The following is a 20,980-nucleotide window of genomic DNA, read 5'->3' on the forward strand; positions in this document are numbered from 1 at the left end:
TATATTTTTGTACTTCGTGTTGTATATTAGCCCATGGCCATTCATGTTATTCTATTCAAATAAAGTCACTATAAATATGAACGATTTAATTTCAAACGCATAGAACCAACCTTCCATCTTGCATCAATATAAACGCCCTTGAAGTACACTGATGACCGGGCCCATTTATGTTATATGAAACCTATAGAGAAACACAATATAATTAAACGTTTTGAAAATGTTTTCCAACTTCCATAACAAAGAGCGTCCTTGAATGCACGTATTTTTATCCTATTTTTGTTTTGATACCTAGAAACATGATGTAATGAGACTAGCTTCCTGGAAGGAGTTAAAAGTTTTCCTCATTTGACAAAAGATGAACGCCCATTAAGAGGTGAAGTATAAATAAACTGTTTACCTGCTAACCTGTTATCTAACCTAGACTGCAATTACATGCATGATCAAATTAATTCGGTGATGATTCAGCGAGTGTGTCGCAACTTTTGTCATAGGCATATCTTTATCACACAATGAATCATAGCAAAAATGTATCACAACTGAACAATATCAAATAAGTAAAATATACTGGGAAAATGCTTTGGGAAAAATCGGTAACAAATACGCCTCATATACTATTCGAACGTACAGCCTTGTTGTAGTCTATAGTAGTGAGATAACCTCCCTAGTCTAACACAATTCCCCGATCACGATCAAATGAGTTGAAAATCGCGCTTAGGGATGTCGGCCACACAAAGAAATGTTTTTGGACGAGCCTTGGTAACGGTTTTGTGAGCAAAGTGTCACGGGTTTCAGGACGATTTCTGCGTTATTTGCCGTCATTGAAAACGTAAGTTAGGTTAGAATTTTTCATAATGATACATCTGCTCACTTTTTAACGCATTTTTACAATAAAGTGATCTCCGGCCTCCAATATATGACTACCATTGAACAGATTATATAAATAGCAGGGTACATGAATGCGTTTTCTTTTCTTGAATAGCACGGCTTTATGACGTCCCATATTTCTTAGTTACGGCTTTTTATCACAGTTTGACAGATTTATGACTTTGAAAAATTTTCTTTTTGGAAAATTACGATGTAGGGATAGCGCATGTTTTTCTTTCATATTATAACGTTTACGCTTTGCCACGGAATGTGCGTATGCAAAAAGGTCTACAGCTAAAAATCCCCTGAAATAGACGAAAACTGCAGTTTATGCTAGAATACACGTGACGGACGGTTCATGCATCAGTAAACGAGTGAATTTCGATTACCAACATGTCGTTAACGTTTTTCAGTTAACATTGGTGAAAATTCTCTGTGATATTATTACCAAATGCTGTTGATATTCTTTTAGCACCATTTATTAACAATTCAATTGCCAGTGGTGCGTTTTCCATCGCTTGGATGTTTGACAGAACAATAACTGGAATTTGGGCGCCTTTTCTCTCCGTGCAAATGTTGTACATCTCGACAGTCAAAGTTGAGATTCTGTTTCTTGTTTCAAATCCGATTTTTTTCTGCTATCTTACCCGCAGCTTTCAAACCGCCCATAAATCGGATGAACTTTATATGAAAAAGAGAGCCCTACAAACCGAAATTCTCCTCTGCTGGACTAAAGGATGTGGTATGCCTTGTCACCAGGGTATAATGAAACTAATTGAAGCATGACAATTGATTGTTTTTCGTGTAATTTAATACTTTAGCTATTACAATCTCAAGGCCGTTTGTATCTGTCGCATCATGAACAATTTTGATCCAGGTTTGAAGTACATGACCATCCAAAGGTATTTTATATTGACAGAAGAAGGAAAATATGGAAATAAAACACTTTTCAGTCTATTCTGGTTTCACTGTTATCCGTAGAACTCTGCGTACTTGATGATTTTCTTAACAAAAAGATTCAGAAAATATATTTGGAAATAGCGCCAATTTAATATTTTCTCGGCAAATAAACGGTCAGTAACGCTAAAGTAAATAGAGGATATTACATGAGTGTCTTTTCATATTGAATTTATTAAACGAGTTGAATAAAATTATAAAATGCGAGGCTCTGCCGAGCAATTTATCAATTTTATTCAACGAGTTTAATAAATTCAATATGGAAAGTCACAAATGTAATACATGTATTCTTTTTATCACATGTTAACCTTTCTTGTCGAAACATCAAAAAATCGACTTTCTTTTACTATATAAACAAGACAATTTGACCGACGTCGCCTTTACTATAAATGACGTCGACGTCAAAGCTTTATTACACTAGTGTATTATCATTTTTATTTAATGGCTTTATTACACTCCCGCGACGTCAAACATGTGATAATGTCTTATATATATTTTTAAGTGCATTTTGAATAATGATGTAAATAGTCTTGATCAAAATCAGGGTTGGACGTTGACAGAGGTAAATGCTTCTGAAGCGGAAGTAGAGGAAGAACGACAACTCTGTATAGGAGAAAATAAACAAGTTCTATAAAAGGTACTCGGCTTCTCAAATCAAATGTTTAGTAGACCGCTACATCACACTAGGTTCAAAACGAAAGCGAGGAAAGTTTTTGTTAACATAGCCTCTTTTGTATCAAAAAGCTTCCAAATATCCCCTTAAGACTGGATTAAAATTCTCTTGAACCGGTCTCCATAAGTGAAACAGGTGGTAAAAATAAGTAAAAACTATAACATGTACCTTGCCGCTAAGAGGGGTTATGAGACATTCGTTTGGTTTTATCAGTTAAAGATCCTCTAAAATTAAGAGGTATTTCATTTTAAGTGTCATTTTAAAGCAAATGTGTTCACTTGCTAAGATCTAATTACAATCATCCTCTTGAAACAAGTTACTTTTGCTCCCATTTATCTGAATAGTCTTTAATTTGGTGTGAACCGCTAAACACTAACTTTGGTGGCAAGTGATTCTGCCTTTGCGACCAGTGCAGACCAAGATCAGCCTGCACATGATCATGGTCTGCACTGTTCGCTATTCAGTCAGTAAATATTCAGTAAACACCCTTTGAATAATAAATGGTATTGCCCAAATAGAATGATGGACAAGTCCATTTTAGTACTAACATCTTCTGGAAACTCATCAATCTCAGTCACTACTTCACCAGCATTGTTTTTACTTCCACTATATCAATGCTAGTCTTCTCAAGGTGAACATACTGAAAAGTACGGAGAACAATTGAAAAGTATTTTAGTCTTCTCAACGTGAACAGACTGCAAAAACCATGTAAATGTCAAAATTATTCTTGTCTTCATCAACGTGAACATGCTGCAATATGTCATGTAAAATTGAAAAAGGTCCACGTCCTTTCAACGCGAACATACTGCAATGTACCGTGAAAATTTGGAAACTATTCTAGTTTTCTATACGCGTACATACTGCAAGATAAACAGACTGCAAGGTACCGTGTAAATTACAAGATTATTCTTGTCTTCTCAATTTGAACATACTTTAAGGTACCGATTATTTTAGTTTTCTCAACATGAACTTACTGCAAAATACCATGTAAATGACAAAATTATTCTTGTCTTCTCAATTTGAACATGCTGCAAGATACCGTGTAAAGCTGGATGTTATTTTGCAAAATTTTCACTATTACTTGAATTTAGTTAATATTTTAGAATTTCTAATATACAATGATTACAAGCAGGTGCATAATTTTCAAGTTCAATTTAAATCAGACGTTTATTTTGAATTAAATAATATTTGTTTACTGTAACGTATAATTAATTAGATAAATAAAATAAGACTACATCGTTTCTGTAACCAATCGTCACATCAAATATTGAAAAGAAAACAAAAGCTAAACTTATTTTTTGCGTTGCTACGTGCTTCATTTCCATAACGGAACTGTCTGAAATAACTAGAGCTATCACTAAAGGTGATGAATGTACCCCCACATGTACTGACACAGTATATTGCAATTTGACGCACACAAGATTGCATGATTATGTGGACTGTATGTATATACACTGTATGTATACAGTATAGTAACAAAAACAAAGTCCCACAACTATGCAGAATATTTATCTAAAAGAACGTAACATGCACCATGCACAACTAGGGTTGGTACTGATCACTTGTGTGAAGTTTCATTAAACTGTGTGCAAGGGTTCGGAAGATTTGGCACGCACAAGACTGCATATGCAGACTGTATGTACATAGTATGTTAACAAGAAACAAAGTTCCATAACTCTGCAATTTTTGTTGAACCTAACATGCCCCATGCACAACTACTGTTGTTACTGATCACTTGTGTGAAGTTTTATTAAATTGTGTCAAGGGGATGAGGAGAGATGGTGCGCACAAGATTGTGTCTACGGACAGACGGACGGACGGACGGACGGACAGACAGACAGACAACCTGAAACCAGTATACCCCCTCTTACAACTTTGTTGTCGGGGGGTACAAAAAAAATTCTTTATTTATATCAGAGATAAATGATAACAGCTACAAGAAGACCTTTGCAATGATAGCTAGAACGCAACCAAGCAAAGTTAATGCAGACTCACTGTCACTGAATTTGTTCCTGAAATGTAATGACAGTTGCAACAGCACTTGACCGCTTTATATCGTGAATGCGAATGCACTTGTACCCCTAAACCTTATATGGGCATTGATACATCACTGTGACATAGATCAATGTGTAAAATTGAAAATTGTTTTGGTCTTCTCAACGCGAACATCTTGCAATGTACCGTGAAAATTTGAAAAGAATAATGTACCGTGTAAATTACAAAATTATTCTTCTCTGCTCAATTTGAACATACTGCAAGGTACCGTGTAAATAACAAAATTATTTTTGTTTTCTCAGTTTGAATATACTGCAAGGTACCGAGTAAATTATATAGAGGATAATTGTTGGTTTCGGTGTAATATCACGTTATAATTTCACCGAGTGGGCACCAAAAGTGATATTTTCACGAGTGGCGCAGCCACGAGTGAAAATAACAACTTTTGGTGTTCACGAGTGAAATTACCGTGATATTACATCGATACCAACAATTTTTCTGTTTATTTTATGTCTAAAACTCTACTTTTGTTGTGTTTATTTCAATAAAATGTCGAAATTTGCGGGAAATTTTATCAGGAAGCATCGCAAAGATGACGTCATTTTAACGACGTCATCGTCATATTGTTTCCGGCTTTCAGTACGCTCGGTAAACTTTTTGACGTTAATCCGGGTATCAGATTTGATAATTTTCACTGAGTGGCCAGTGAGTTTATCAGGATATAATTCACCGTTATATTTCGATAAACCACCGAAAAACATAAAATAAAACATGTTATTTTGAATTCCAAAATATTCGAATTGTTCCATGTTCAAATTTAGAAGACAAGAATAACTTTTGTTGCAATTTTAACATGTTATTAACAGCATATTTGTCTAAATGTGAGATAAATTTGATTAGTACTATATTAGAATTCCACAATATCGTGGGGGCGTTAAAGGTTTCGATTAGTGTATGAGAAATGAAAATATTACTACTAACCATTGTAGAACGAATTCATACAAAGAAGAAAATCGAAATCATTGGTGTGATAAAACATGTAAGTTTTTAAACAAGTTTTAAGACATAAACTCTAAAATATCTAGTTATCTTAACTGTTTTTAAAAAGAAATATTCATTAACATTCTAAAACTTGAAGAACTAGTTTCAAACTAGCGCATTTCACGGAATTACCCATATTCTGTCATTTAGTTTTTGCATGAACTCCGAAAATATTTACATTATATTTTCATTCCTCTTCGTTGTAGGTTTTTTTTTTTAACTTCGCGTAATTTGTTGTTTCCAGGCCCCATGTTCACAAAATATTTTCAGTCTCACCTGAGTTTGACAGTGAAACTTTAACTTTATTTGTCACATACCAATTACGGCAAAGCGCCTAGCAGTACAAACGAACACGCACATGCCACAGCAAGTCCACTAACCCATTAAGATTAGTTTCGATGCTATTTTATATACGAGCCCGAATTGTACTACACATTCGTACTGGTTCAACATTTGCATATATATACTCAAATCTCTGTTTTCATATCTCACAAATCAGTAGTGACATTTTAGTCTTTTTAACTGATTTGGACCAGAGAAGCTATATTCTCTCTCTGAAAGTTAACTGGATCTCGAGGATACATTGAATATATAGCTCTGAGATATTGTGCATTATAAGGGATATAATTAGATTCAGAACAGCTGACTTTTCCATACGTGAGATCTGCTAGGATACAAGTTCGCATTATAAATTATTATATTACAATAGTAGAGAGAATTTATACGAACTAAATCACCAACACAATATACCAGACCAATAACGGCAAGCAGTACAAACGAACAATCATATATATAAATTGCATGCTTAAAACTAAATGTTAAGTTAATAACTATTTTCAAGTGACTATTCAGTATTGATGGTCAGTCTAAGCTGGAATTTAACCTTGAAGTTTTAATAAAAATTAATATTAAAATTTTAAACTCAAACTCAGCAGAGACCAAAAAATGTTTTGTGAACATGAGGCCAGTGCAAATAAGCGGCCAATGACCGGTAGTATTTACAAGTCGTGTCAATTGTTAGCTGCAGTGGCTACTTAGCGTTCCAGTTATGAACATATAAAACGCAAATTTTACATATTTTTCTGATCACCCGGACAAAAATGTATTATGTATATGTATAAGTTTTTGATTAATTTAATATTGTAAAAGTATTCAACATAAATATTGCGTTGATTAATGCTAGGCGCGTAACGAGGCATACTCAGTTTCTCCTTAAGGTGCAATACAGTCCATACCAAAGATAAATGCAGATATCATTTTACATCTCAAATTCTGCAGGTTGATCCTTAAATATGATGCAGTTATTTCATTTTCGATAGTTCTTTATTTTCGTCCGTTTCATACACCAACCCGCCAAGACAAGTCCACAGGAGTAGAACTGTACCTAAATGTGATGTACGTTCATTCAATTCATGGAAACACATCTAATGGTTGCACGTGGAGGAAACACAGTAGGATATCAGGTTAGTAAGAAAACTACTCATGAACTACAGCCTTCTTTTAGTCATAAATTATTTTGTACTTATGTAGCGTGCACAGTCTAGCTCAGTATATGAAATATAATATAATTTGTCTATGGGCTTCCTTGCCGACTGAAAACAAATGATTTCAAAATGATTAGTAATGTGTAAAATAATTAATGTGAATCAATCTATCTCAATTTAACTGATGACGAGCACTCAAAATTCGTGGATGGGATCTTGTTGTATGGTGATTTACAACAAACAATGCCTGAGGTGAATACCATACATAAGCTCTACCAAAAATACTACTAGATGTCAAGTTCCTATCGTTGTGGCCCTTAAACGAAATGCAATGTTTTGAGTAAGAACTCAGACTATGACAGGAGGTCAAGAACCCAGTAGTATATGGTAATTATTTCTTATTTATTATCACTCGGCAGCTTGGCAGATTCATATAATATATCTGTTTTGAAGTTGTTGACTCCTCTGTAGCCAGGCAGGTTCTCACTTCGTGGCACTGGTCTCGTATTTATAAGCTTTTATCCAACTGAAATTAATGAGCGCTCGATGATTATGACGAAATCAAGCTCCTTTGTACAATGATCATCGAAGTGCGTAATGTGTCCTTAATTTGTGTATTTTCCGAAAATAAATTAAAACTATCGTAATTAACTTATCAGTATATAGCACCTTCTTTTCTACGAATTTATGACAGATTAATGCTTATTTCATTTAGTTTATCATCTAAAATATTGAATTACAACGGCTCATCGGTGGGTGCGAATATGATTGGGTTTATCTATTTTAGGTACAACTAAATCATATCAACATATAAATCTTGATAGAGGTATCTCGCCACACTTATATGCCTATATTTCTTTGACCAATGGCAACAATTATAAACCAAATGAGTTCCAACAGCAGTGGATTGAATGAGGAAGTTTTGTCCTCCAACAAAGCTGAAATGGCAAGAACAAGAACCCATAGGAAACACCACTTTAAAAAAACCGCACTGTTTCCAAAACAAAACCTTCCAGTATCGTAGATATGGATGCATTGCTGTATTTCTGACTTCTTTTAACTATTTATATCTTATTAAATACAAAAAAAAACATTTAGACAATAAGAAAAAAACAGACAAATAATGGAACAGAGTAGGGCACCGCCTTAGAATGGTCAGTGGAAAAATTTGTACCGGTTTATGATGCACACCAACCTGACTCTTAACTCTCACCGCCGTCTAAATTACAGGACAATGTAAATAAATGTTACATGCGCCAGGTGAATCCGTAACACATGTACTGGTAATAAAATGCACGGTATAAAAGCACAAAGGCGCTCGTGTAATGTATATAAAAAGCAAACCTACAGAACCATATAGCATGTGCTCAATGCCTTTGCCGAAGGCACAGCAAGTAGAGAAACACTTGTGACAGAAACTGACCATGAAACGAGACAAGTACCAAAGCAGCCAAAGCAGCTCAGTTCTAGTTGGCTTTTAGGAGTACCTACCATGCAGTTTTTCACTCTTGTTTCGTCAGACACAACCATGGAGGAAAACGTAGCGGTCTGAACACCAAAACGTGCGGTGTGACTCAAAATATTCAGTTCATAATATCTTTTAATAGAACATTTTATAAGTTTACCAAACTTTTATACAGTTCGAAAATTGCCAGGACTCAGAATCAATTGGAAAAAGTATATTTATGAAATGCCTGCACTGTTTTATGCAGTCATAAAAATCTATTATTATATGTATCTTATAATATGATGTACTAAGTACATGTTACGCAAACATATTTATGTATATGCGTATATCGTAATATGTTGAGCTTTTTCTACTTATATCATGTAGACTACTTATTATCATGAAGGTCTAGTCACGTAATGGCAGACAGGCTAATGAACAATATTTTTTCACTTGGTATGGCCACAGAAGTCTAAATTAAAGCTGGGTTTTGTTTAAATCTCATATCGGATGTATTTTTGACATTTTGGTAGAAAAAATGGTGAAAATGTTGCATTGGGAGAAGTAAAACTAAATTTTCACAGCAGTGTGATTTTGGTGTGATTTTATAGTAAGCAAATGTGACAAGAGAAATATCTCTTAGAAGATACAATACCCCTACTTTTCTCTTTACTTAATGTCAGTTTTGTCATAATTCCTAGAAAAAATGTAAGAATTTGTACTCTGAGTCTAGCAAACTGAAATAAATCATCTGATACAAAACATTCATAGGTTTCTAAATGACTGGTTAAGAACTTGAAATCTTCTTGATACTTTGTACTTAAATGCCATCTCGAAAGAGAATCTGCTAATCTGTTTTCTCCAGTTGTTAAATTTTTAGTTCTAATTTCACATTCGTGAACAGCTGACAAGTAACAAACTTCTCTTAAACCTTCCTGAAATTTTTCTGACCTTGACCTTCCGCACCCAATTATATAAAGCTTGGTTAAATTAACCCTGGGTTAAACTCTAACCTTTGGTTATCTTTAACCAAATCTGGTTAGCTAACCAGTTTGGTTAACCAATTGTATAAACCAAGATAACCAAATGGTTAGTTAACCATATTGGTTAAAATTAACCACTGGTTAATTTTAACCAATCCGTCCCGTCATGCGGTATTTTGGTGGTTCCGGTGACGTTATTTTCGCGGAATTTGTCAAAGCAGAAGACAAAACTAAAACATGGAACCTCCAGCCTCCAAGAAACCTAGAGTCAGGGCCAAAAACTTTTCTATGTCGGAGGTGGAGGTGTTAAAGACCGCAGTTACAGATAACTTCAGTACAATTTCAGCAAAACACTGCAATGGATCAGGTGGAATCACAAAGAAAATTCAAGACAAAGTAAGTTTCAAAATGCAATTGACCAATTACCCCATGATCCCGGGATGTAGTGTAGATTTACACAGGTTGATCTCCGTAATCTAGCGTACGAAATGTCCTTTAATTCTTTTTCAAAATGTAGACCAATTTTATTTTACTTAGTTTATTAGTTTTAATAGATTTCTAATCTCATGAAAGTGTATGCATGTTGTTTTAACTTTCGCTTTAATATCTTACTTTTTAGCCGCTTTATTTTTGTTATTTTCTGTATTCTTTGTTTGTCGGAAAATAGCTCATGAGGAAATGTTTTTTGTTAAAATTTATCCGACGTAATATAAAGATTCTTGTGACTTGTATCTTAAAATTTCAGGCCTGGGCGACCATCTGTGAAAAGGTAAACAGTGTCGGGAATGCGAAGCGGTCCGTCGCTGAAGTGAAGGAAAAGTGGCGTAACCTCACTAAAAAGGCAAAAACTGAGACCACCATGCAGAAAGTGTCCATGCAGAAAACCGGGGGTGGACCACCAGCACCATTGCCTGATCCACTCCTGGATGATATTGCTGGATTGTTCTGTTCTTCAGCCTCCTTTCACGGGATACCAGGAGCTACTGACTGTGAAACTGTCACGATAAGTTTACGTGAGTATTGACAAAAGGCTATGTATATGTTCAAATTATGTAGATTTCCGTCTATAATTCTAAAGAAAATCGATGTGTAAATGTAAACAGGCATAGAATCTAATGTTATTTAACCATTTAAACTTTAATAGTGTCAAATGTTAACTGATGCTGGCACCATCATCTATAAACAAATATTATTTACACGCACTATAGCAACAGCCAATCAAATTGAACATGGCAAGGTTATCTCCCTTGTACTTGAGGCTACCAGTGGGGTTTTTAAAACAACTGATTTTGCTAATTAAATTAAAGCATTAATGCTACCATGAATGATGAGAAAGAAATCTAAATGAACCGAAATTATTTATATATTAATACAAAAAATTATCATGGGACATCCTTGTCACCATAATATTTTCTATACTGTATGCTGCAGTAATGATATTTTTCTAAACTGTTAAGTTCCTTAATTACTTTTACATCTTAATACCAGGTCTAGATGAAGAGGATGCATATGCAGATGAAATTCCTAGTATGGTTATTAATGCTGAAGAGTTGCAGAAAGTAGATGAAAGTAAGTACCTGTAGAATCTAGATCAATTTCTTAAATGTAATTAAACTTTCATTACAATGTTGGTATCAATATATCTAGACTATACATTACAGTTAAACAACTTGAAACTTGAAACTTTAATAACCTTTGTTTCCCTTCAAAGTATTTGCAATGGATCAAAGAGAAAAATATATTTTCCTGTTTAAATATCATTTACAAAAGTTAGTAAGTTCAATATATAAGGTTTTCATTTATCTTGAGCAATCCTTTGAATACTGATGTTTGTTTTGAATCAGCCATTGAATATTTCAGTATCATCAGCAGCAAATTCAGCAGCACCAATTCAAGGCAGCAGGGCTTCAGCAGCACCATGTCCAAGCAGCAGTACTTCAGATAGAGGTAATTTTAATAAAAAAAATTTTGAACTTCAATTGCAATTCATTTTTTTTTTTGCACCTTCAGATGTCATGATGAGAACTTATAAAAGCAGATTTTGAATTTTATGTGCAACACATGTACTGAAACCTGATGATGAAAATATATTTTACATAATTATGTACAAAATAAAGCTTACTTTAAGAATACAAAGTATTTATTTGCAGTCTTGCATCCATTATGTATAGTGTATACATCTTTGAAACCACTCTTCTTGTGGTTTCCTGTAAGAGTTTCAGTTTAAAGGCAAGTCAATTAATGATTGAGGCTGTAAGGAACATTGCTTCTCATTAATTTCAATATGATATCTTGAAACAAAAATTAATTTGCCTATTTGATAATCAGAAATGAGTTTTCAAATTTAAATTTTCATATTGCATAAATTTACAGTCTGGAATGTGTGTATATGTAGTCCATATATATGTGACCTATGTGATATGGTAAGCATAACAAAACTGCCAATACTCTTTAATACATGTTGACCAGTACAAATCTATAATTATTCTGAGTGAGAAACTTTAATAACCTTTGTTTCCCTTCAAAGTATTTGTAATGGATCAAAGAGCAAAATATATTTTCCTGTTTTAATATCATTTACAAAAGTTAGTAAGTTCAATATATAAGGTTTTCATTTTTCTTGAGCAATCCTTTGAATACTGATGTTTGTTTTGAATCAGCCATTGAATATTTCAGTATCATCAGCAGCAAATTCAGCAGCACCAATTCAAGGCAGCAGGGCTTCAGCAGCACCATGTCCAAGCAGCAGTACTTCAGATAGAGGTAATTTTAATAAAAAAAATTTGAACTTCAATTGCAAATTCATTTTTTTGCACCTTCAGATGCCATGATGAGAACTTATAAAAGCAGATATTGAATTTTATATGCAACACATGTACTGAAACTTGATGATGAAAATATATTTTACATAATTATGTACAAAATAAAGCTTATTTTAAGAATACAAAGTATTTATTTTCAGTCTTGCATCCATTATATATAGTGTATACATCTTTGAAACCACTCTTCTTGTGGTTTCCTGTAAGAGTTTCAGTTTAAAGGCAAGTCCATTAATGATTGAGGCTGTAAGGAACATTGCTTCTCATTAATTTCAATATGATATCTTGAAACAAAAATTAATTTGCCTATTTGATAATCAGAAATGAGTTTCCAAATTCCAATTTTCATATTGCATAAATTTACAATCTGGAATGTGTGTATATGTAGTCCATATATATGTAACCTATGTGATATGGTAAGCATAATATAACTGCCAATACTCTTTAATACATGTTGACCAGTACAAATCTATATTCTGAGTGTATACAATTTGGTAGCTATAATTAATCAAATCAATGAAAAAAAAAAGGTTTAATTCCAGCTGACAGTTTTTACTATGTCAAGTAAAATGTATGTATTTTAAACAGCCTATAATATGTCTTCGTCCTTATTTCAGAGCCCCTTGTTTGTGACAAGTCTTCAAAACATCAAAATGAACTAGTCAACCATTTCACAAAAATGTAGGTAACACATTCAAATATTTGCAGATTTGCAATTGTATATATAATTTTTCCGAAGTTCTTACTGTTTTGTAAGTTCTCTAAAATCACATTGATAATCCATGAATAATACCCAAGAATGTGGAATTTAGGTAAAACAGAAGTCCCCTAGATTAAACTTTAGTATGGTTTTCTTTAAATATTTTCTTAGCAGAAAATTCACCAAGTGAATAATGTATGTAACTCCATTTTAAAGTCACAAAACTGAGTGATTCTGCCAGCCTCTAAATATCAGGGGTCATTCATATCTGGAGATAGACAGCTTACTTCGAAGGAAGGAGTGAAGGAAACCTTCAATTCATTTCAATTCTGAGGGTCATGCATGATTGTTATGTGCCATTCAAGTGTAGAAAACACAATCTTAACATGAACACTGCATAAATACATGTATATTCATTTATTGTAACAGGCCACAGAAAAGTCTTAAAGAGCTACAAATGGAGTTCTACACAGTCTCTATACAAAATGAGAGGGAAAAGTTCAAACTCATACAAGAACAGACAGCCTTATGCAGAGAACTTAGAGAGAACATTCCGAAGTTGTCCTTAGTCTTGGATGCATTGTGTACAAAAAAAAGATGAAGAGTGACTTTTATATTGACTTGAATACATTGTTTACTTGTTTGACAATTTAAATTTTATCTGTACTTCTTTCAGTATAAGCTGAAGTGCTCAACATGAATAAAAATCTGCTGTAATCAGATACTTTTGTGTTTGTCAAAACTATTCAATGAGTTAGTGATGAATTGAATAAGAGAAAGAAACAAGCAATGAAACAATTTTCAGATTTTATTTCCTTGTAATGCAATATGCTGTATGCATAGCAGAAATCACAGTCACTCCAGAACATGTTAAAAAAAGGTGTTGGTCACATAATTTCTGACTCCACGGCCATCCTGAGGTCCCTGGTATTGGTCTGGCTGAGGCTGCTCATCATCATCTTGAGGCTCCTGTGGCTCAGGTTCATTCCAAAGTATGGCCAGGTTATGGAGGACTGCACAGGCCACAATCACTCTACTGACCTTTGCTGGTTTCATTCGAACCTAAATGTACAGTTTCAATTGTTCATTTATCATTATTTTGATCTTAAAACACAAATCTATAGTACTGCGTTATAAGCAGGCAGGCAGAAAGTTCTGAAAGTTTAATCCTGAAAAAAAGTCATGACTCGAACATTGAGTAGACTGAGGACTCTTTTTCGCATTACCTTTATAGAAATATTGATTATTCAGTGCTTTCAGTAAAAATGTATGCTAAAATGCACGTTAATATCATACATGCTGACGTAAGGTTAGCATTTGCAATAAAACAGTAGAATCAAGGATGCATTATATAAAATACCTCAGAATGCAAAACATGAAATTTCCTTTTCCATACTCCAAAAGTCCTCTCTACAGCATTTCTTGTAGATGTGTGTGCCCTGTTGTACCTGTGAGTTCACAAAATACTTGATTAAATACAATATTGTGGCTACAGTATACAAAGACACATCTGTAAAAATAGCAAAAATTCAACAGAATTGAAATGATGAAATAAAACAAAAAAAGGAAACAAAATACCTCTCTTCTCTCTCACTGGTTGGGTTGAGATAGGATGTCAGCAGAAATGGCCTACATGAATATCCACTATCCCCTAGCAGAACACCTTTTTCTAAACCTATAGAAAACATGTATTTGTAATCATAATCATTTCAGTGTGAATGATGGTCTATAATGAAAAATATTTCAGTGTATTTAACAGTATTGTACAGAGCAACTAAATGAAAACAAACTAAATTTACTCTTGTTTTTCTGTTACATTAAGTCTAATCAAAACAGACAGGTGCTTGTTATAGAATATTTACACCTATTAAGTTTCCAGCAAAAAAAGGCACTGCTTTAAATTTGCAAACATTTATCTGTGTTCATAACTATATTGAATGTTTGTTGTTGTTTTTTTTGGCAAGATTATAATTGGGTTTGGCAGTAAAAATACCTTGGTGCATAGCCTCTAGGTATCTGCACACATTGGATATTCTAAATATATGGCTGTCATGGGAACTGCCTGGCCATGATGCATTTATACTGGTGAATAGCCCTGATCAAAGTAAACAGAAGAATACATAATGTTTAAGTAGTATCATAATCATAGAATTATGTTATATTGTGATAACATCCATTACAGTGGTGACTGGGGATGTAACTTACATTTTTTTCAGTATGGTTTGAATTTAAACTTTGACATAAATTATGTGCAGAAATACTATATTGGTAATCTGTTGAACATAGGCATTATGCTATAAGGCAGCATGACAATAATCTAATATGTTCTCTAACTCATATACCCTAAATCAGTGTTTATCTTATATGTCAGTGTGACATTTATTTTTGACCTCCTGACCCAGTTTAATCACCTAATGTACATAGACATGTGATTTTGACATTTAACATACTGTCACCTTAAAGAAAGAGATCATCTACTATCTGTTATGAATTTTGATAATCATAGGCAAAGTCATTCTGCTATTATTGATCAATAACTGCTTTCTGTGAGTCTTGTCAATATTTGGTGTATTATCATCAATTCCTTTCATTGTCTTGAAATCCATTGCATTTTCAGTTGTGTACACAATAAACATTAGAATTCATATAATTGCAATATATTAGCTACTTTGTGTGAAATAAAGTTATGACTTCAACAGAAATGAAATAATTATTGGAGCTGATTCTATAAACATATGCAGCTGCCTGGAAGACACTACACTGTATTTATATTTACAGTTTTTTTTTCTCATAACAAATCACCATTTACAAAAACTGTATACAGTCAAACATGTCTAGATAGACCACCCTTGGAAGAGCCAAAATGTGGTCTCTATTGGGAGGTGGTCTTTATTCACAGGTTAAAATACATTGTCAATGTTAAAATGGGAAACAAAACATGTGGTCTTTAGAGCCAGGTGGTCTCTGTTCAGAGGTGGTCTTTAGCACAGGTTTGACTATGGTATATTTATCATATAGCTGCATCTCATTGCCACTAAATATGTATTGAAGTATATGTTAGGCCATACTATAGCAATTGCTTGATTATCAATTAACTCCCAGTCACTATTTTTAAGCCTTATATTACAAGCCCCATTTTCTAAGATCATCTATGGGATATTTCTATAAACAATAATAAATCATTTTCTTTCAATTCTTATTGTTTAAAAATAAAATAATTTGACAAAATTATCTATCACATGTCATTTTTTTCTCTTTAAACCTTAATTTGGCACCTTCTAATAAAGATAAAGTAAAATATCTGCCTTTGAAATAAAAATAACATAAATGTTTGCCTACCCCTTGTGAAGAAAATTTACCATTATGCTAGTAATTGATATAAAATGGCCTCAGATACAAGTTAGAAACACTAAACATGTGTGTTCTGCTATTCAAGGAACATGTGAAAAGTAACTTCATAACTTTTCAGTGGTTTTGCTGCATTTATAATAACTTGTTGACAGATTGTGGTCACAAAATGTTCCATTTAAGAAAAAAAAAAAGAAACGGGATATTTACACAAAAATAAACTTTTATTGCTATAATATTATATACACATATGATACAATCAAAACCATTTTACATAAAATAATGATGTAGGATAGTGATATATTAAACAGTTTGGTGACTTATTATTATCCATAAGTTATGAAATAAAAAAAAGAATTTAGAATCAGTACCCATTTTGTAGCTTATATCCAAACACAACACTGGTAATGTATTTCAACAATTTCAATTATCTGCATGTCACTGCTTTCATTAAATGTGTATTATGCAAATATTTATTCCAAAGTCTGTAATTTCTGATGCTCCAGCATGCACTTTTGTTACTGTATCATTCATTGTCCTTGGCTGTCTTCAACCTAGTTATTGTACATGTACCTAGAATAAAAATTAAAATTATATATTTGCTTTCCATGTAAAAATGTGGTGTTAAATCTCTATTTTGCTTTCAAATGTAAACTTGTTGAAAAATAGATGCAAACTACTGAAAAAATGTTATCTCTAATTGAAATGAAATATTCAATCCTGCATTAAATTCAAAATACTTCATTAGAAAACTGTTCAGTCTTTCAACATTTAGGGAAGCTGTATATACTCTGACCTGTACTGTAATATATTCAGCAACTAAATAAAATTCTAATATGTTATTGTTTTTTTTTTCAAAATGGAATTACTAAATTGTTCAAACTTTTCATTACATGTATTGACATCTGTCTATACTTTTGTCCTCATTTATATACCTGTTTTATAAGCCTACAGTAGAATGAAAGTAGATAGATGGTAAAAACTGTGCAGATTAACATGAGAAGCCTTTATTTCAACAGGTTTTCTTTTTTTTTATAAAACAAAATGTGTAAAAAAAAAACAAAGACAAATATCAAACAGGGAATGCCACGTACCAAAATCGCAGCCTCCCCAAAACGAAACCCACAGCACGCAGACGTGCACATCACAAACACACACACACACATACACAAAGCCAACACACGAAGACAAAACGAACAAACAAAGGAACACACACACATACACGCGCACACACACAAATCCTACACAAGAGGACAAAACGAACAAACAAAAGAACACAGTGGGGCACCGCCTTGGAACGGTCAGTGGCAAAAACACCACTGGGGAGCTTAAACCGGTTTATGGTGCGCACCCAACCTCACACTTACCCCCACCATGTTCCAAAGACACGGGACAGTGTAAATAAAAGTAATCCCCTCCAGGTGAATCTCTAACACACGTAATGAAAACAAAAAGGCATGGCATGTAAAACACAAAAATGCAGGAAAAGTTTACAATTATCAAAAGGACATACCTTATTGAAAATTGGCCACTTTCAGGTAACTAACCATCTCAATCTCGTACCATAACCTAAAATATGCAGTAATATAAAACAAACACTGTTTAACCCACATGAAAAAATATCTGAATATTTCTGAATTTTTATCTGAGTCATTGATGAATATTTCTGAATTTGTCTGAAAATCCCATCTGTGCTAATTTCGGAACTGTTCAGAAAAATTCAGACATGTTCAGACATAAATTCAGTAATATTCAGACATTATTCAGAAACATTTAGATCAATTCAGAAATGTTCAGACATGGTTAAATGTTCAGATATGAATCCAGAATTATTCAGACGTAATTCAGACATATTCAGACATCAGTTAAGTTACATTTAGAAAATAATCCCAGACAATAATACAGAAATATAATAGAACAAATGACATTAAATCTACGTACCTTATAAATAAATTCCACGTAGAATGTTAAACTATTGTAATAATTCCGTGCTCGTTTTCACATCCACACCACCAGCTACACGTAAGAAAGACAAAGCGCCCGTCATTCTTCTCACGCCGGTATGACGTATTTAAATTTTACGTCACTGTTTACTACACATTCTAGCATAAAACTGCTTTTATTGTCACTTTTCGGGGGTGTTAGTTAGCGAATTTTAAGTCTGAAATGGCCGAATTCAGCATTTTCAGAAAGAAATGCCTGTACCGTTGATACTTTGAACTCATTAGTATTGTATGAGAATGTGTTAATATTGAAAACGACTTGGTTGGTAGCTAAATGGTTATATTAATAAAAGCTATCATTTTTAACGCTGTCACTGATGTTTCTTTTTTCTTTTTAAATTGGGGACGATCAGCTTATTTGTGGCTATCTATATCTCCAAATTGTTCCATAACAATAAAATGGTTTGATTTCAAGTCCAGACAATTAAAACATTTTGGATAATTATATTATACACATATATGTTCATTAAGACCCACCACAACCTAGTGACGTACTTTTCTGTCCCACATGAACTGCGTGAAATTCATTCTGATAATAATGATTTGTATAATACCGTTTTTTCAAGATGATATGTAGAAAAGTAAGGCGCTGCATGAATTAATATGCAAACTTCTTCAGTCAATCTTTTTCAGTATAGCGCCTTAGGCTATTAAAGCGTAGATAAATAGCGTAGTTCTAAAGGAAATGCGGTCTAAACTCAGCCCTGTATTTATTGCTTTCAATTTGAGCCGCACCATGAGAAAACCACCATAGTGCATTTGCGACAGCATGGACCCAGACCAGCCTCCGTGCAGTCTGGTCATGATCCCAGTTGTTCCCTTTCAAAGCCTTTTGCAATCAGAGAAACCGTTAGCGAACAACATGAATGCTGACCAGACTGCGCACATGCTGGACGCAATCGCATTTCTAGTAGGCCTACGTAGGTTTTCTCATGGTGCGGCTGATATTATTTCAATTATAATGCATTTAAAGACATTCAACACAATGTGTCCTGGCCTTATATATATTATGTCACTGTGAATTTGAAACTGTTTACTAGTACTTTTTTGTGTAAATCAGTTACCGTCATGAATAAAAAATAAAAGGCTACAGTTATCACAATTCAGTGTTGCGGTTCTTCAAAGCTGATTTCAATTAGGCCTAAAAAATTGTTTCCGGTAACATGCTTAAAAAAATTAGGGTAGGTAGGTCGGAAATTTTCTCTTTTTTTGGAATTTTTTTAAGGGAGACTGTTCGGAAATTATTTTTGTGTCAAAAAATGGATACACATAAGGGGGTTATGCCTTTAGAGCATCGGTTAGATGATTTCTAACATCACTGGCCATGTTAAAAGCATAAAAAGGGTAATGTTTAAAGCATAAATTTAAGTGCAGTTTTGCAACTTCTTGTTAAAAAAAGTTGAAAAAATATTTTCCAAGGCCATAAAAACATTTAAGGTCGGGCCAAAAATTTCAGGTAGGTCGGGATACCGCAAACAAACATTTTTTTAAGCTTTAGAGAAAACGTTATCGAACGGCAAGGATCATGCTGGTCGCTTAACCACTTTGTTGGTTTTCTCATGGCGCGGCTCATTTTAATAAATACATCATAGATAGATGTGAATTTTCCCATTTGACAACAATTGTTTTAAAAATAATTACACTACAAACAATATCACTCAGCAACAACATTTCCACACAGTCATAAATGAAATGAAGTTGTATTAATAAATGTTTTCTGTCAACACTTAAAACCCCATAGGGAACCCCTGGTAGGAAGGGAGGCAACCATTGTGAGATACAACAGTATACATACCGCGATGATTACAAGTAGCCTGGACATTTATGAAGTGATATCGTTTTCTGTTTACGTAAGCTGCCTCTTGATCTTTCGGCGGAGAAATTATTCTAACATGTGTGCCATCTATACAACCAACAACGCCGGGAAATTGTCTTATTTTATAAAATCCCTGTTGAACAGTCCGTCTTTCGTCATCCGTCGTTGGAAATCTTATGTATTCGTCCTTCAGTGAAAATAAAACGTCCGTCACCCTGGTAATAGTCCGGGACACAGTGGCAATGTCGACACCAAATGTGTCCCCGATTAACTGAAGAAAGCACCCAGATGCAAAAAATCTGAGTGCTATCAGTATTTGCTGTCGTGCAGTCAAAGAAAAATTACGGTTCGTCCCATGTCGAAGTCGATCCCCAATGAGGTCCTCTAGTCTGTCCAAATTTTCAGATCCAAATCTGTAGCGTCGTCGAAGTTCCTCGTTGTCCAAGTCGTCAGTTTGTCTGTTTACTCGTCTAAACCGTCTAGGTCGTCTGGCGTTTGGTATAAAGGCAGCCATTTTGTATATTGGTTAACTTTTAACCAGTATCAGAGAGGTTGGTTAAATTTAACCAGAAACTTGCTTCGGTTAAATTTAACTAAAGTTTTGTACAATAGGATAACCGGAACTTTTACCAAAATGATAATTTAACCAGCAGTTAACCCACTGGTTAAATTTAACCAAGCTTTATACTATTGGGTGCAGGTGTTTAAAACCTGACACACTGACTGATTATCGCAATACACCATAATACGCTTGCCTCTAACTTCCTGGCCCCATAATTTTAAGGCAATGACAATAGCTATCAATTCTAACATATCAATATCTAATTTTTTCTGCTTAATTTTTTTCAGG

The 20,980-nt window shown here is 33.8% G+C and overlaps 3 protein-coding genes across 8 annotated transcripts; 1 reads left to right on the plus strand and 2 right to left on the minus strand.

The window, feature by feature from the left end:
- Window positions 1-9,457: 9,457 nt before the first annotated feature.
- LOC123557915 (uncharacterized) lies at window positions 9,458-13,605 on the plus strand. Of its 4 annotated transcripts, none has more exons than XM_053529925.1 (7): window positions 9,463-9,840; window positions 10,190-10,457; window positions 10,933-11,013; window positions 11,305-11,391; window positions 12,130-12,207; window positions 12,881-12,944; window positions 13,393-13,605. In XM_053529925.1, exons 1-7 carry the CDS (start codon window positions 9,682-9,684, stop codon window positions 13,562-13,564), a joined length of 909 nt encoding a protein of 302 aa, XP_053385900.1. In that variant the 5' UTR covers window positions 9,463-9,681; the 3' UTR covers window positions 13,565-13,605. The 4 variants fall into 4 exon arrangements, with proteins under 4 accessions (XP_053385901.1, XP_053385900.1, XP_053385902.1 ...); XM_053529923.1 differs by having other exon boundaries at window positions 9,467-9,840; window positions 12,121-12,207; XM_053529926.1 differs by lacking the exon at window positions 10,933-11,013 and having other exon boundaries at window positions 9,458-9,840; window positions 12,121-12,207.
- Window positions 13,606-13,758: 153 nt separating this feature from the next.
- On the minus strand, window positions 13,759-16,071 carry LOC123558642 (putative nuclease HARBI1). Of its 3 annotated transcripts, XM_053529930.1 has the most exons (5): window positions 15,420-16,071; window positions 14,957-15,058; window positions 14,542-14,638; window positions 14,324-14,411; window positions 13,759-14,025 (listed from the first exon to the last, which is right to left on the minus strand). In XM_053529930.1, exons 2-5 carry the CDS (start codon window positions 14,964-14,966, stop codon window positions 13,834-13,836), a joined length of 387 nt encoding a protein of 128 aa, XP_053385905.1. In that variant the 5' UTR covers window positions 14,967-15,058; window positions 15,420-16,071; the 3' UTR covers window positions 13,759-13,833. The 3 variants fall into 3 exon arrangements, with proteins under 3 accessions (XP_053385905.1, XP_053385904.1, XP_053385903.1); XM_053529929.1 differs by having other exon boundaries at window positions 14,957-16,071; XM_053529928.1 differs by lacking the exons at window positions 14,957-15,058; window positions 15,420-16,071 and having other exon boundaries at window positions 14,542-14,767.
- A 3,419-nt stretch (window positions 16,072-19,490) lies between these two features.
- LOC123557916 (putative nuclease HARBI1) lies at window positions 19,491-20,754 on the minus strand. Its single transcript, XM_045349706.2, has one exon. The coding sequence runs from the start codon at window positions 20,642-20,644 to the stop codon at window positions 20,042-20,044; it is 603 nt and encodes a 200-aa protein (XP_045205641.2). The 5' UTR covers window positions 20,645-20,754; the 3' UTR covers window positions 19,491-20,041.
- Between the last annotated feature and the right edge of the window lie 226 nt (window positions 20,755-20,980).

This window comes from Mercenaria mercenaria, chromosome 18 (genome assembly GCF_021730395.1).
Source record: "Mercenaria mercenaria strain notata chromosome 18, MADL_Memer_1, whole genome shotgun sequence".
NCBI lineage: Eukaryota > Metazoa > Mollusca > Bivalvia > Venerida > Veneridae > Mercenaria > Mercenaria mercenaria.